General features: G+C 41.0%; 1 protein-coding gene across 3 annotated transcripts in view; it reads left to right on the forward strand.

Annotated features, from left to right (window-relative positions):
- Positions 1-16,322, forward strand: part of Il1rap (interleukin 1 receptor accessory protein) — a 130,754-nt gene that overhangs the window by 29,605 nt on the left and 84,827 nt on the right. For all 3 annotated transcript variants that reach the window (XM_055625036.1, XM_055625037.1, XM_055625038.1), the window contains exon 2: positions 12,257-12,321. In XM_055625036.1, the coding sequence (XP_055481011.1) occupies positions 12,258-12,321 (64 nt within the window). In that variant the 5' untranslated portion in view covers position 12,257. The remainder of the gene's footprint in view (positions 1-12,256; positions 12,322-16,322) is intronic.

The following is a 16,322-nucleotide window of genomic DNA, read 5'->3' on the forward strand; positions in this document are numbered from 1 at the left end:
TTCCCACACCCCATCCCCTCCTGAAGAGGTATATGCATTTAATTAGCATTTCAATACATCCCCCGTTGCCTTCTGGGATCATTGGTAAAAAGTGTGGCATATTTTGTGTTATGATTTTGTCTGGGAGTGCCTTTATTCTGTATGCAAGGCTGTAGTTCCAGAGTGATACCTTCTTTCATGGTCCAGTTGAATTGCGTGTCCAGGAGAGCTTCAACCACTTCACCTCTGGGTCGAAACACCTTTCCATCATCCAAGAAACAAGCCCCAGCTTCCCTAGCCTATTAAAATGCAGGTAATGCCTTCCTCACAGCACGGCTCTGTGTTTCATGCACTGAATGCATTCTTACTAATAGCATAAGAAAACGTAGCCAAATGGCACTTAGGCACTGATAGCAAATACTCTTTCAGGCACTGTATATGTTTATGTGTAAAATATACATTAACTGGTATAATCCCATTAATAAACACATAAAACATGGACTCCAAACTCCCAAATTTGCAGTTGATTATAACTAATTATAGCAATTTTAATCAATTATAATCAGTTCAGATTTAAGGTGGAGATTCTCTGCAAGGTTGTTGGTTCCTGGGTGCCTGAGCTGTAATAAAATCTCTGCCACCCTTAGCATTTGACATAGGATCTCCATACTGTAGGTACTCACTCGTACTAGTAATTAGTTTTGTAGTGGAAAAAGAGGCCCCAACAATATTGTGGAATAGCCACAAAATGCTGATTAAGTTATTTAAAACCTTGTTATTTAAAATGCTTGTTCAAGTTATTTAAAACCTCACATTACACACTAGCCAGATACCTCTCTCTGAGGAAGGCCAGTGAAATTTTGCAAGTATCTGTATGGTGAAGATATGGCTTAACCTTTGAAATTGGGGTCACCTGAGCCTTTAGTAGTTTACGGATACCTAAATGACAACACTGTCCGGTTCCAGCTCATTTTCATTATTATATAAGGTAGACTACATGGCACTACTTTCTTTGCATTAAACTCACCGGATTTCTAAGGCGTAAGAAACGAAATGGGGCGAGAAGTCCCTCGCCCTCCTTTCAGTGTGATCTGGTGGACTGAGGTCACAGCCCAGACTCTGGGACTGGTGGGTGTACATTGCCATCTGTCAGGATGGTCCTGGTGTCCAAAACCTAGTGAAAGGAGCCATAGAATTTCCTCAACAGAGACACAGACCTCCTCAGTGTTAGTTCATACGCTGATTTTCTTTAACGCTTTAGACACAGTGATAGAGAATCTTCCTTAAACCTTGCTATTCCCACCCCCCTTTAAAATTGCCTGATGTAAGTTTCCATCAAGGCAAGGAATATTGCTTTTGCATTTCAGAGACAAGGCTGCAATTACGGATGGGGAGGACGCTGAGCAGACTGTTTTCGCCAATGGCCTGACAATGTGGGCACAGAAGGCTCTGTGCTTCCTTCCCCAGTTGGCACCATGTCAGCCTGGAATATGCTAAGTCGTCCCTGAAGGTTCTAACTTAACTCTTGACTCTAACTCTTCCTAATGAAGCTAGTAGCAGAAGCTGAGACATTTAGAGAATAAAATTCACGGCCAAGGTCACAGCGTGAGTAATGACAGTCAGGACTGGGACCCAGGAATCTCCTGGGTTTTTTGTTTTGTTTTGTTTTGTTTTGTTTTGTTTTGTTTTGTTTTGTTTTTTCTCTTGTAACTGAGACCAGAGAATTCTTTGGTGTTGCCACGTTTCACAGAATATGGGTGGCCCATTTAGGGCCTTGGGCAATAGACAGGAGGGCAGGTCAGGCTGCTGTCTGATGAATTGTCTCTAGCAAACTAGTCATTGTTTTGATAGAACTTGGGGAGCACTGCAGGGAAGTACTATGTGGAAGGATGATACACATTGACTCCCAAGATCCATTGAAACACAGTTGCTATGGGCAGTATTTTCTCAAGGGTGGATGATCTTGGCAAGACTCAGAATTCTCCTGGAGGTTGACACCTCAGAATGAACCTGTAGATAGGTGTACAAAACAGAGTATTGACACCTCCCATTTGATCACATTTCACTGTTTGGGAGGCTATTTCATGAAGATGGTCTAGCTTAATCCTATGGTAGTCTTCAAAGTAAAGATTGCTATCCTATGTTATTGATAAAGATACCAGGGGCTGTGGTACTTGCATAACCAAAAACACAGGTATAAAGTGACCAATGAGAAATTAAGCCAGAGGGTGATTATCCTGGAAAATGTTCCTTTACTATTGAGGAGATAACCCCCCCCACACACACACACGTGTGTGTGCATTTTCATTGTGTAACATTGGATTGTATGCTATGAACACAAACTTGAATTCCAACTTTGAAAGACAAACTTGAATAAATTGGACCAGGGCAAAACTATGCTTAAGCGCTATGAGAAGTTCAAACACCTATTCAGAGCTTTTAACGAGGCCAGTTTATTTCCAGAAAAGGAACAGGGGAAGGCTGTGGAGGAGTGGAGTGGCTCACATAGGCTGAGGACAGTTAGATTCATTTCATCTCGGCATCAAGTGGGAAGGCAGCTGTGTGTTAGGGCCCCAGCATTGATCTGTAAATTATGGAGGGTGGCTCCCTTCTCTCCCCAGTTAGAAGCTGTATTGTCCGTTTCTGTATTTCCACTGATACCCAAATTTTGCATATGAAGGAGTTCATGGGCAAATATTTTGGTTAATATTTTGTTAAACAAAGCTAGCGATGATATTTACTTAACAGATTGTCTCAAGACATTAAAATGCCATTAGCTATCCTGAATCTTCATGAGAGCTGTGGTATATTACTCTTGAAACACATATTTAAGAAATTTTGCTTGACAGCTTTTCAGAGAATTCACTAAAGGATATCTCATAGATTTCAATGTGACTTTGGTAGCATTTGACTAAAGCTGGACATTTACTTTCTCTCTTTATTTTCTTTAATTTTACCCTTTCATTTTCTATGTGTCTCTTTATTCCCAAGCTGTGAGGTTCCTGATTATTGCAACAGTAGCTTGCTGCTGTGACAAGATACTTGGCAAATGTAACTTAAGGCAGAGGAGGTTTGTTTTGGGTCACAGATTTGGGGCCCATTCTGTCTTGATGGGGGAATCCTAAGCCGGTCGGTGTCATTGAATCTGTAGTCAGGAGAACAGAAGAACCGAATGTAAATGCCCTGCCTGCTTTCTCCATTTTATTTGGTCCAGGGTCCAGGCTCGTAGTCCAGTGAAATAGCACCCCTCACATTTAGGGTAGGCTTCCTCACATAAATCCCATCTCAAAACCCCGTTTCACACACGCCAAGAGGTTTATCTCCTGGGTGAAGCTAGGCCTTGTCAAGTTGATTAACTATCTCTGTGTTTATCTCTGCAAAGTTTATTAAATCAGGTCTCAATAAATAACCCCTTGATTTGCATGGAACATGATGCTGTAGCCTGAGAAGGTAGAATGTGCAGTCTTTTTGGGAGAAATCTATGAAAGTGCGGTGACAGCTTCCCTGCTTTGGCCTCTTGCAACGGTTTGTATTGGAGCCTCTCTTTAGAGAGTTCCACTGGCAGGACCGTGTGCCACACACCGTCCCTTTGAATTAGAGTGGTTATTGGTAGTCATGTCTTGACATGAAATTAAAGTAGCAGAAAACTCTCAGATGGCCGAGAAGCTTTCTATGCTGGGAAAAGTAATTAATTTCCTAACCAGGAAGTGATTGAATGTGAGTCCTAAGGTGACATGACTGTTGTGTGTCTGTGGTGGAGATAATTCCACCTAATTCCCTTCCTGAACTTCAGGTGGCATCATAGCTCCCAAGTGAATTGATTTCTCCCCTTTATGCACACATGTTTAGAAGTGCCTGGTGCAGGAGCTTCCCAGCCTGGGAGTTTCTGTTTGTCAGAGAATTTCACCTTTCATAGGGACAAGACAACATCTGTTCTTCCCTTTTCTACATAAACATTTTCTCAGCCCATTAGAAGAAATGCTAGACCATAGGCTTCATTTCAAGCATAAGTAAAACAAATTTATTTTGTAATAAAAGACATTTGCAGTGCCTGGAGTTTACATAGTATTTGTAATTAGAATTTTTTTCCCCCTCCTATGTTTTAGTAGCATCATTTTCTCCAAGGCCAAATTTTATTGTAGAGAATACCAAAACAGTCTTGGCTTTTCTCTATGTAGGAATGTTCAGTTTGATCTTTAACCATCTCCTTTGAAATACTGCAGAAATACTACACTAAACGTGTACTTGGTATACCCTAGAATAAGACATGGGGCATTGTACCCAGCAGCTGATTGTAGGTAAGGGCCTAGTTACATAAGTTCTTTACCAATTCAAGGTAGTTTGCGGTATAGACAAATGTAGATGACTCCACAATTCTAAAGGTTTCACCCTTGTCGTCTCAGTGAACATGGGTAATGTTTGTCAGTGTTTGTTGACAACTGTTTATCTTCTTGGATGATGCTAAGTTCTCCATTCAACCTCAGTGTCCCTAAAATGAAGTTTTAGTCATCAGAGTCTGCACGCTGGAATGAAGGCATGTAGGCACTCCTAACTTTGCCTGAAAGTATCTGTGAACCTTGAGCACACCCGTCTTAAATTGATTCTGGAGAATGAGAGGGTTCTCGTTCTTCTGAAGTGGAGACCTCTCATCAGATGTTTGCCTCCCCTCATTTCTCAGGTTGTCTGGGGTCACCTGGTCAAACATACAAGCCCGGGTCTGGCATTCTGTTGAACTCCTCTTTTTCCTCCTCTCACTGCAAACCTACTTCCACTCTCTGTGTGACAGAGATGTGCCATCACGGTGGTGTGTCCTCTTCCCTCACCTTCCAGAACTTGTTATTCAAAACATTAAAGGCCAATGTGAAGGCCTTCTACTCACATTCTATTCCAAGCCTCAGAAGGTGGCAGGTGGTATATTATATCTGTCCTCTCAGAGTTGCCAGTATTTTGAAGCTGTGGGAAAAGCAATGTCCAAGAGTGTGCTAATAGTTTCTGGTGTGGACTTTGACTCTGATGTTTCATCAGTAAAGGTTAGCAGCACTGACTTGGTGAGCTTAAAGTTGAGGACAGTTCATTGATCTCTCTCTTTATGTTTATTGCTGGATTTTCCTGGAACACTCAGTGCTTAATGACAAGACGGTTCTTTTGAAAGTGAATGTTGAAAATAGAACCCAATATATTGAGGTTGAAACAGCTTTATTAAGACAGCCACACAGGGTATATACTCACTCATAAGTGGATATTAGACATATAATATAGGATATACATACTAAAAGTTGTACACCTAAGGAAGCTAATCAAGAAGGAGGACTCTGGCTAAGATAATCAATCCTCATTTAGAAAGGCAAAAAGGATGGATATCAGAAGTGGGAGAAAACAGAGAACAGGACAGGAGCCTACCACAGAGGGCCTCTGAAAGGCTCTACCTTGCAGGGTGTTGAGGCAGATGCTGAGACTCATAGCCAAACTTTGGGCAGAGTGCGGGAAATCTTATGAAAGAAGGGGGAGATAGTAAGACCTGGAGAGGACAGGAGCTCTACAAGGAGAGCAACAGATCCAAAAAGTTTGGGCACAGGGGTCTTTTCTGAGACTGATACTCCAGACAAGGATCACTCATGGAGATGGCCTGGAACCCCTGCATGGGCTACAGAGGTAGCCCATGGCAGTTCAGTGTCCAAGTGCATTCCATAGTAATGAGGACAGGGACTTTCTCTGACATGAACTGATTCGTCTGCTCTTTGATCATTTCCCCCTGAGGGGGGAGCAGCCTTACCAGGCCACAGAGGAAGACAATGTAGCCACTCCTGATGAGCTTTGATAGACTAGGATCAGAGGGAAGGGGAGGAAGACCTTCCTTATCAGTGGACAGGGGTAGGGGCACAGATGAGGAAGAGACAGGGAAGGTGGGATTGGGAGGGGAGAATGGAGGGAGGTACAGGGGGGATAAAAAATGAATAAACTATGGTAAAGAAACATAAATTAAAAAAGACTGCCTAAAAAGAGTCATGTTACTTGAAATTTATTTACTAGGCATATAATAAAATTGAACTGTTTTGAAGCACAGTTCTGTGGATGTGATGGTTAACATTACTGTACTGCTTCAAACCCGGGGCGGGCATCTGGTTATGCCTGTGAAGGACTGCCATGATGAACTCTGAGAACGTCTGTAAGAGGCTGCATTTCTAAAAATGTTTTTTTTTTTTTTTTTTTTTTTTTTTTTTGTTATCATCGTGTATGCACCTGATGAATGTGTGGACTTATGAGTATGCGTCTGGAAGTCAGAGGGCAACATTGTGGAGTCAGTGTTCCCCTTCCACATTTGTGTGGGTGCTAGAGACTGACCAGGTGGTCAGATCCCTGTCATAAAGTGGCAAGTACCATTAGCCTCTGTGCTGTCTCAGTCCAGACTGAAGCAGTATCTTATAGACAGGACAGGACTCCTGTGCAACTGATCTCATGGCAGGTGTGGATGTCTGTACAGCCCATATTCCATCATGGAGAGGGAATGGTTCTGGGGAGGGAGAGTCATTTTTTCTTAATTCTGGATCATGTTAAATTGACCATGATCCAGGCACTAGTAGACGGTCCCACACTCAGGAGAATAAGGACAGCAGAAATTAGGTGAAATGCTTTATTAACAAAATAGACACACACAGAAAGGACATAAAGTTGGAGGGTGCATCACCTGGGAGGAGCTGGGAGAGGATTTAGGATTGAATATGATCAAAATATGTTCTTAAATAATTAGTGAAATGGAGGAAAAGACCCTGGACTCAAAACAATAAACAAAGCAACAACTACAAGACACCAGTAAGTTACTGCAGTTTTCTGTGAGCCAGAAGGACAGGGAGAGAGCAATGTACTTGTTTCTTTGTTTTTGTTCTTGCAAGATTGACATCTAGGTGTTACCAAGGCTGCTCTCTTTTCTCGAAGCCCTGGAGATGAATACATTTTCATATCCTCAATACATGAAGGACTAATAAGACTGTCTTTCATTTTCGCTGTAAGTTCGTACCCTTTAAAATATTGGTCCGTTTCATCTATGTTATGAATTTATATGTTTAGAGTTTATAGCTTCAGTTTATACATTTAATGTCTCTGTGATCTGTAGCAACATTTCTTCTTTCATTCCTTTTTTTATATACTTTCTTTCTCTTCTTGCTTTACCTGGATAGAGATATATCAGCTTCACCACTTTTGAAGATAACCCATTTAACTTTTTCCCTAGTTTTACCCATTTTAAAATCTTCAATGTCTACTTATTATTTTATTTTATTTTTATTTTGCTTAGTTGGTTTGTCTCTTCATTCCTAGGATATAAAGTAGGGTAATAAACTGTTTTCTTTATGTCATTCTTTCTAGCATAATGTCTTTAATACAACAAATTGTTTTCCAAGCACATAGTTGGTATGATATTTTAAACTCATTCTTCTCTCTTCCTTGGAGATTTTTCTTTTGACCCATAGATTATTTAGAGCTGTATTTCTTACTTTTGAAGATTTTTACCCTTTAATTCTCTCCCTCTACCCTTAATGTCTGAGGGAATCCTATGGTTAAGGGTTGCCCTTTCATTACTTTAAGGATGTTATGGTTTGATTCATGACACGTGATATGACCCATCTGGGTACTTAAATAGGTTACTAATTTGTTGCCCTTAGAAGCCTGCTCTTTATTATGGTCATGCTCTATAGCTTCATTGCTAAGCAGGACAAGGCAGAGCACACTTCTTTCATATTACCTATAATTAGTGTCTTTCCTGTAAACTTGTTTAAACGTTTGCTTATTGCTCAATGTTGGTTCATGAAATTGTCTCACAGAGTTCTTCTTATGGGTCAAAAAATATGAGGCAATACAAACAGATGAAAACAATCCCCATTTCTTAATAAAATATTTTCCTTTTTCTAAAATGAGATAGGAGTTTGCTTGTCGTCTCTTAGGTGTGTGTTAATGAAAACTCTTTTCAGATTTTTTTTTGTAATTTAGAAAATGGAAAGGAAAATCACAGATGGGTTTATGATAGCTAAGGACTCAGGGAAGCTGGATGCTAGCAGTATTTACCTTACATGTGTTCGGCCATCTAAGATTTGTGCTTTGGTGCTAGTTGCCAAGTTTTCCATGCTTAGGTCATTACAAAGGGTAGAAACAAAGCAAGTAAAATCATATTCATAGCCACAGGAGGTTTATGCAACTTTCAGGGTGACTTTAGAGGGGGCACAGTAAGATTTCTGGGAAGAAACACTGACAAAGGCCAGGCTGAAGGTCTGTGTTCAGCCATCCTGGTGAGCTTTTAAGTAGTGGCCATTCTTTCAGCATAGAGTTATACATAGAGTCAGCAAACAGAAAGTCAGCATTCTGTGGCTCAGGGAAGTGCCATTGTGCTAAGGGATAGCTGAACAAATGCATGACAAGCAGACTTAAGGCAGTGGACCCAGGATGCCGGTCCAGGGAGAGAATCCATGTCAGCCGACTCAGAGCGTAGGAGATCCAGAAACTCATTAAGCCCACAGAATGTGGCTAATGGAAAATTTCCCATAGAGAGGTACATACAAATGTGGTGAGGAGAAAGTAAACCCTTGTGAACCTTTCTCCACCTGTGTAGAATTTAACACGAATTTGAACCTTCTTGCTAAATTATGTATTCTTCCAAGTTGGTATATTAAGGAAACAATGGCATTGACTATCAAAGAAGTACTGATACAAAAAGGGGGGGGATAAAATGGGTAACAGGAAAGGGAACCTATGTAGGTCTCTATTTTCTGAAGCTAGAACAGGATCCACCAGACACCATCCAGTTGTGTAAAGCTAACTGTAATTCAGATACTGCAAGCCCTTGCTTCGGTAGATAGTTCTCGCCTTCTGCCAGTTTAACCGTCTCTGGCTCAATGTCCTCTTCAAGGAACAAGAACTGCAGGTGTATTCCTTTCTCAGTGACAAAATTTCAAGGCTGAATGCAAGCCAGTATTAAATGAACTATCATCTTCTGAGAAGGTTCAGGACAGCCAGCCATCCTCTGCTCACCTTGGTACCTTTCGTCTGTCAGAGCACACTGCACAATCCATTTTCTGTCTTGTCATTTTGATGTTTTATTCATCACAGGGTAAGGTTAACCCTGGATTTGTGTTTGAACAAAGGTTATCTTTGGATTAGCTCTCTGTTGGTGACCTGACTCTGCTCCATCCTGCATAATCCAGTAACTCGTGGGACTATCAATTAAGGTCCTCCATCACTCTAATTAGAATGTCTTCTTCGTGTTGCTCTAGTAATTCAGCAACTTCTAAACAGGAAATTGGTAAAATCCAAAGAGGTGTGTGTGTGCTTCTCTGTCCCTGTCTCTGTTTTTCTGTTAGTCTCTCTGTCTCTCTGTTCGTCTGTCTGTCTGTCTGTCTGTCTCTCATGTGTGTATGTGTGCATATGTGTTAACAGCCAGAAGCAATGCCGAAGGTCAGGATACTGTAATAGAGCCATGTAACGGGGCTTAAACTGCTGTGCTTAGACTCTCCAGTGCAAAATCTTATTGCCTTGCTGACAAGGACTGATGCAGAATTATTAATTACTTTTGTTAATGACTTGGGTGAGGACATAGGTGGCATGCTGAGCAAGTGTGTCAATGACAAAAATATAACAGGAGAGCAATTACTGTGACAACAAACGCAGGATCCAAAATGACTTCAAGACAGAATTTAGTGGCCATTCTTCCATTATGTGCCTGGCAGAGTGACTTCCCTAAGGCCTAAGCTGATCGCTCCTGTATCATTGTATCATTTCTATACTCAGAAAACATCACCCATCTTGCTTGCTCTATTACTTAAATCACATACTTTTAGCTTGCTTTTTTTCAGCATTGGCATATTCTCTTCCTAGCCCTTTCTGCTTTTCAACAAAATCATCTATAGCTCTTTTTCTCATACCTTGTACTTGAACCAAACAGAATTATTATTAGACTATTATAGGACTATTTTATATTTATGTCTCTTGTTTATTTTTTATTTTTTTATTTGAATGTTGTTCTTCAACACCCCCATTTCATCATCCTTTCCTTCCGCTTCAGGCTTCAGTTCCCAATAACCAACCAGTTACCACTCAGTGTGGGAAGCACCTTGTGTTTTATCTTCACAGCGTCTTTGGCAGGAGCAATATCTCTTTCCCTCATCTTCAACTGCACTGATTTGCTTCTTCTTTTCTATTATCATTTTTTTTTTTTACCGTGTACTTCATTTTCTTCTTTTTGTACATATTTTCAGTTACCCTGGGACTCTGCTTACTTCCATATCCTCTGTCTGATAAGTAGTATTTCTAGTCTGTGTCTGCATGTGTGTATTTTATACATTGTTGCAAACACTGAGGTGGTCTTTGGGTTTGCTGACTGCAGAGAAGTCAGCATTATGCTTGCTGGAATGTACTGCAGTGAATGTAATGCTGTTAGATGATGGTACTAGGGCTCAAGCCCAGGGGGGTGCAGATGTTGTGGAAGCGCTGTACCACCAGGCTACTTCTCAAGCCCTTAAAGTGTTTTATTGAGTGAATGACTGATTTATGGATACAACTGAATTTCCCTGGAAAACGTTTTGAGGATTGGAAAGCAGCTCTCCAGAGAGGAAAGGGCATTTGATGTTTGAAATAAAATATTTTCATGTGATAACCTCTTGTAATAAACTTGCCTGTGATTTTTATACAGGTAGGCCAAGGAAGGAATTAGATATTTTTGGTTGTCTGTTGTTAAGATAATTGATAGGGGTAAAAATGTGCGTTTTGTGTTAGGATGTACAATATAGACTAAGTTTTTTGGGCAATACCAATTTATACCATTTATTTTCATGTAGTGCTCTTAAATATGGCCCATTTAGATGTTTTATGTCGTACTGTCAAGTATTCATTTTGGCTACATTAGGTATGTAGGTCCTTGTCCTTGATGGGGGTTTAAAAAATTCAATCTCTATTGCTTTCCAGAAGTATGATATGGACTAGTTACCAGATGCCTCTAAGTACGTATGTATGGATGCTTTCATCAATCAGAAAGCAGAAGTCATGAGCCTGAAATTTCTGAGTCATTCTATACTTCTGTATTTATAACCCTGTAGACATTTTCCCATTGACCAGGAAGGTCCAGCGGAGTAGGAAAGGTATACGTTATAGAGTTGCTAAATCCCCTTCATTACAGACTACACAATCAGCTTGCAGAGACTGGTGAATCAATGAAAGACCGTGAGTGGAGAGGACCTAGACACCCTGCTTAGATGTAGCTCATGGGCAGCTCAGTCTCTATGTGGGTTCCCTAGTGAGGGGAGCAGGAGCAGTCACTGTCATGAACTCAGTTGCAGACTCTTTGATCACCTCTCCCTGACAAGGTGGCTTTACTAGGCCACAGAGAAAGATGATCCAGACAGTCCTGATGAGACCTGATAGGCTAGGGTCAGATAGTAGGAGAGGCGGACCTCCCCTATCAGTGTACTAGGGGAGGGACATAAGGTGGGAAAGAAGGAAGGAGAGTAGGACAGGGAGGAGATGGGGGAGGGGCTACAGCCTAGAAGCAAAGTGAATAAATTATAATTAATAATAACAATAATAATAATAATGAAAAAGCTCATAATCGAATAGAGGAACACGATTCTTGCTAGTTAGCAGTTTCCGCTGGCTATCATTAGAAAGTTAAAGATCACAGGGAATCCTGCCTTGTCATTTGTCTTTTCAGTGGATAAGCAAGAGCAGCAGGGGAGGAAGTTTTCTTGTCTCCTGATGATATAAGTGCTGTGTGGTTCACTACAGACTATGTCTGAGTCTAGAATCTCTAGACTTTCAATTCATCACTAAAATGGAAAATACCTGGATCACAACATATTTCCCTCTGAGACTGGACAAGGGAACTTAAAGAAGGGTAAGAAGGTCAAATTCATCTGCCAGAGGTGTGACTCTAGGTCAGAAAATCCAGAAGAACACTTTTTTTTTTTTCATGTAGCAGTTATAGATCAGTGATTAGCAGAGAGGTCTGGAGCCTCACAGCTGGAATTCAATGATGCCAGACCAAATTTCTAACCAAGGGAGCTCAGTTGTGTTATTTAAACATGCTTGAGTGTATCTATATGTAATTTGGAAATTCAAATGCAAATGACAATGTAAAACAAAAGCTATCAATTTGTTGTTGGTCCTGACAGTAAAGCTTGTTCATATTCTTAAGCCCTTGAAACAGTTCTTAGCCTATATCTATTAGCACACATTCCCAGTGATTATTATTAACACTCTCCAGATTACCCTCCCTTAACCTTTTGATTTTTGTTCACAGGATGGGACTTCTGTGGTGTTTGATGAGTCTGTGCTTCTTTGGGATCCTGCAGAGTCATGCCTCAGGTGAGTATGTGGTACTTGATAAATAATTTAAATTAAGATGACATGAAGAATCATGGGTCCACTCTTTCTGGCCGAGAATTTAAAAGAACACAATGTTGGTTTTGTTCTGTGGTCTTCTGTAGTTGTATAGAATCCAGTATCTGAAAAAAATCATAGAATTTGGGGGTGAGAGGGCCCAGAACCCTTAGGAACCAGTTTGATATGCATAAACACAGGAAAATCTCTTCAACTTCACACCCGCAAGAATAATGCTCCTTATCTTAAGTCCTATGGAGGAAATGGCAGCTGCATAGCACAACCTCTTTCCCAAACTTTTACCAGCACTGGAGAAGACTCATTTGTTAGCAGTTCACTGGGATGCTGAAAAACAAAACAAACCCCCAAAATAATAGATCAGACTGCATCTCTGTAGGCATCAGATGATTTGTTGGTAGGCTTGTCCTTCCTTTGGCCATCGCTTTGTAGGAGGAACCAATCAAGATCTTTCTTGAGTTTGAATAACCAAACCTAGTCATCATGGTCCTGGATCCCATGTAAGCAGAGGTAGAAGAGGTTGGATATAAGCCAAACTTTTGATGTCTCTTCTCATCTCTAAATTGCTTCTCATTATCACCCATGTTTGCTCTAACTTGTGAGCATCTAATTTCATGCTGTTATGTATTTTTGACTCATCAAGTTTTATAAAAATTCTTGCACATAGAATTGAAATTGGTCTCCATCATTTTCATATATTTCCTTGATTTAACCTCATGATTAAAAAAAATACCTAAAGCACTGGTTCTTTAATTTTAACACAGGGACTCCAGGGATCCTTATGCATAATTCCTGTGAACACCATAGGCTGTGCTTTGACTATCATCACTTTAATGCCTATTCTCTGTTAGAGCCCTTTGGAAGTGTTAAATCAGCATTATGCAACCATGACCCCAGTGTTCTGCAATATGTACCTTCAACTCTTTTTCACTTGGCATGAATTTCAGCCCTCCTGCCATCCTGATCATCTTTGCTGGGTGCATTTCGGTTTTTCTATGCCACTTAGAGCATTGTATTAGGAACCAAAAATAACTCTAAAGACGGGGTGTAACTAGGACAGAGTACAGCTGAAAGTACAGATAATATCTAAACTTGTTGGCCCTTTGGGACTTCACAGAAGAAAGGCTGTATTTTAACCAGGCCTCGTATTCAACTGGGATGTGCTAGCATACAGCTGGGCCACACTAATATACCGGCCTTTATTGGGTATCTGTCTCCTTTGATTGGAAGGGACTTGATGTACTGATTCTTAAATGTGCTGATGATAACCCTGGACTGTAATTTATTTTCACTTGACTTACTTACTGATTGAATGTTATCTTCTCACAGAGACTTCCCACAAACATTTTAATAAAAAATAGCCCACCTAATCACTCCCCTTTACCCGCTTAGCATTGCTTTAGCATCTCCCATCATCTGCTAATATTCCATCAACTCTACATTGTACCTCTTCTCCGTCATTTGCCCTTCAACCCCATCCTTCTTATGCTCTTCTCACCTGTCTTTCTTCCTCCTTCCAACCTTCTTCCTTCTCTTCATCCTCTTTCCCTTTGTCGTCACCCTCTCTCTGAATCTGAGGGCATAGGTTTATTCATTTTTGTATTTGTTTTCTCAAACACTCAGAATGATGATTAATACACACAGAGTAGGTGCTCATTGCATGCATGATGAATAGATGGATAAATATCCCTTCAGAAGCACCTTTTCTCAAACTGGACAGTTTCGTGTTGGCAGTGCTTACAGCCACACTACTAGTTCTCATTAGAGCATAAAGTAGCACACCAGGAAGTTAAAGGGAGAGGTGTCCATGTTATTGCTGTTGAGAGATCAAGGCATCCCGAAGTCTGTGAGGTCTATTGCCTCCCCAATGGCTCTGCCAGCGCTCCTTTTCTGAATGACCCTCACTGTATTCACCCAGGGATCCCCTTCCCCCAAATGTTGTTGGTAAGTGTACTTTCTTCCCAGGAACTGTGACTCATAATTCTGTCAGGGGAAGCTGCCTTCGTGAATAAGATCAGTTCTCATACCAGCCCCATTGAGTCACCATGGGAGAGGAAACATGTTGTAATCCCCTCTGCCCATCTGGCACACACTCATGCCTTCTTCATGAAGAGGTGTATTGTGTCTGTGTCTGTGCCGCACTTCCTCATTGGAGGGACAGGAACAAAAAGGAAGTGTTGTTGACAAAAAATGAAAGGGGCAACTGGCTCTGTGGATAAAAGGGATCATTGGGATCTTGAGGGATCAGTCAACTTCTCTACATGAAGGTGTCACTTTTGACAGGGATGCAGGGATGGAGATGTAGGCAGACTTGTTGGTCTTCCATGAGGCTCTCTGTGCTTCACTTTCCCCTCTGGTTGGAAGCACACACTGACATTAGGAATAAAGCAGAAATATCCTGAACACCTAGTGTAGTCTGTATTCATAGGACACAAGTCAGGGGTTTGGGACCCTAGATTCAAAGTTTACTGTCCTACAATGAGGTTCCTGTGCAGAGAACTGTCTTTCAAGGCACAAAACTCTGATTTCAGAGTGTGGTCTTCTGGTTGGAGAACTTTGCTTTCCTTATACCTTCAAAAACTGGGAAGGAAACATTTTTCATCTCAAATAATAATTAAAACAAATTAGCAAAAGTAATAATAATAATAAAGTAATACTATTAAGGGATTACAGCTTGCATAATTATGTTAGTGGCAGCATAATTAAATGTGGTTATTTTAGAAGTCATTTAACTCATATGCCTTAAAATCAATTTGCACTTTGCACACTCTGTTACTTTGTTCTCATACCCAGCTCGTGACTGTTGTTGCTCCCTCCTTTTCATTAGACACATAAGTCCTATGTGGTTAAATGAATTAAATCCACACAGCCAGTGTTCAGCATAACCGAATTCTCCACTCGTTCTTCAGTTCCTAAGACTCCTGTTATTTTTATTAAATATGGCTCCCCTGGGCTCTACCAGAATGTAAATGATTTAGAGAGAAGTTTGTGATGAGCAAAGAGCAATGGGACACAAGTGTGAGGGAGTCACTCACTCACTCTGAAGAACTGCCCCGTCAGGTTTCTGTGCTGTCTGCTTAAGCAGTTACATCTTTACCATTCCCTCAAGACCATTTTCTTCAGACGGAACATCACCGCGATTCTCATTTCAAGCCTCAGCATTTCCCTTTTTGCTTGTTACACTTTTCAGCATTTCCACTTAACCTAGAAGGAGTTCCTGCTAGCTAAAAGGGAAAGTGCCAGTTCATCCTCCACTCCCCTTTGGTTTGTTTCCCACTGGCTACATGTTAGAAAGCTGACGTGCCAGAGCTAACTTGGAGAAGTTACTTGGTTGGCCCCTTTGACTCCAATTAGAGAGAGAGTGAAAATAGTATACGGGATGGTAAACTTGAAAATTTGCCGTATCAATATTTTTTTCCTCTGTAGATCTTCTTAAAAAATAAAAAGTGCCTTTTCTCTCCCCCAAAATGTGTGGGCACACAAAAGATGTATGGATGTCTTTTTTTGTTTCAAAGTCCACATAGGGAAAGATGGGCCACACACAGGGCTAGATTTCACACCCATGTCCTAGGAGGAGGGATTACAGCCTTGCAGTTTAGGAAACAAAGAACCTCAAAGTTGGCCCAGCTGCAGCATGTAGGAGTTGATAATGCGTCCGGGGTCTGCCTGACTCCATCCTCAAACAACAGGTCTACAGGGGGCATGGTCATGCCTGGCTTTTCAGTTGGTGCTAGAGATTGGAACTCATTTTCTAGCGGGTGCCCTGAACCCTCCCCCACCCATGTCTCAAGCCATCTCCCTAGCCCCTGCATTTTTCTTTATACTGCATTACCATCCTAGGACATTGTTCTGCTAATGGAAGTCACATTCCATTTATTAAGCTACATTGAACTTTATGGAGGGTATATGTAGTCTTTTGATTTACAGGGTATGAATTATTCAAGATGAAATAAGTATGTGAAAACCTT

This window comes from Psammomys obesus, unplaced genomic scaffold (assembly GCF_907164565.1).
Source record: "Psammomys obesus unplaced genomic scaffold, mPsaObe1.curated_primary_1811, whole genome shotgun sequence".
Taxonomy (NCBI): domain Eukaryota; kingdom Metazoa; phylum Chordata; class Mammalia; order Rodentia; family Muridae; genus Psammomys; species Psammomys obesus.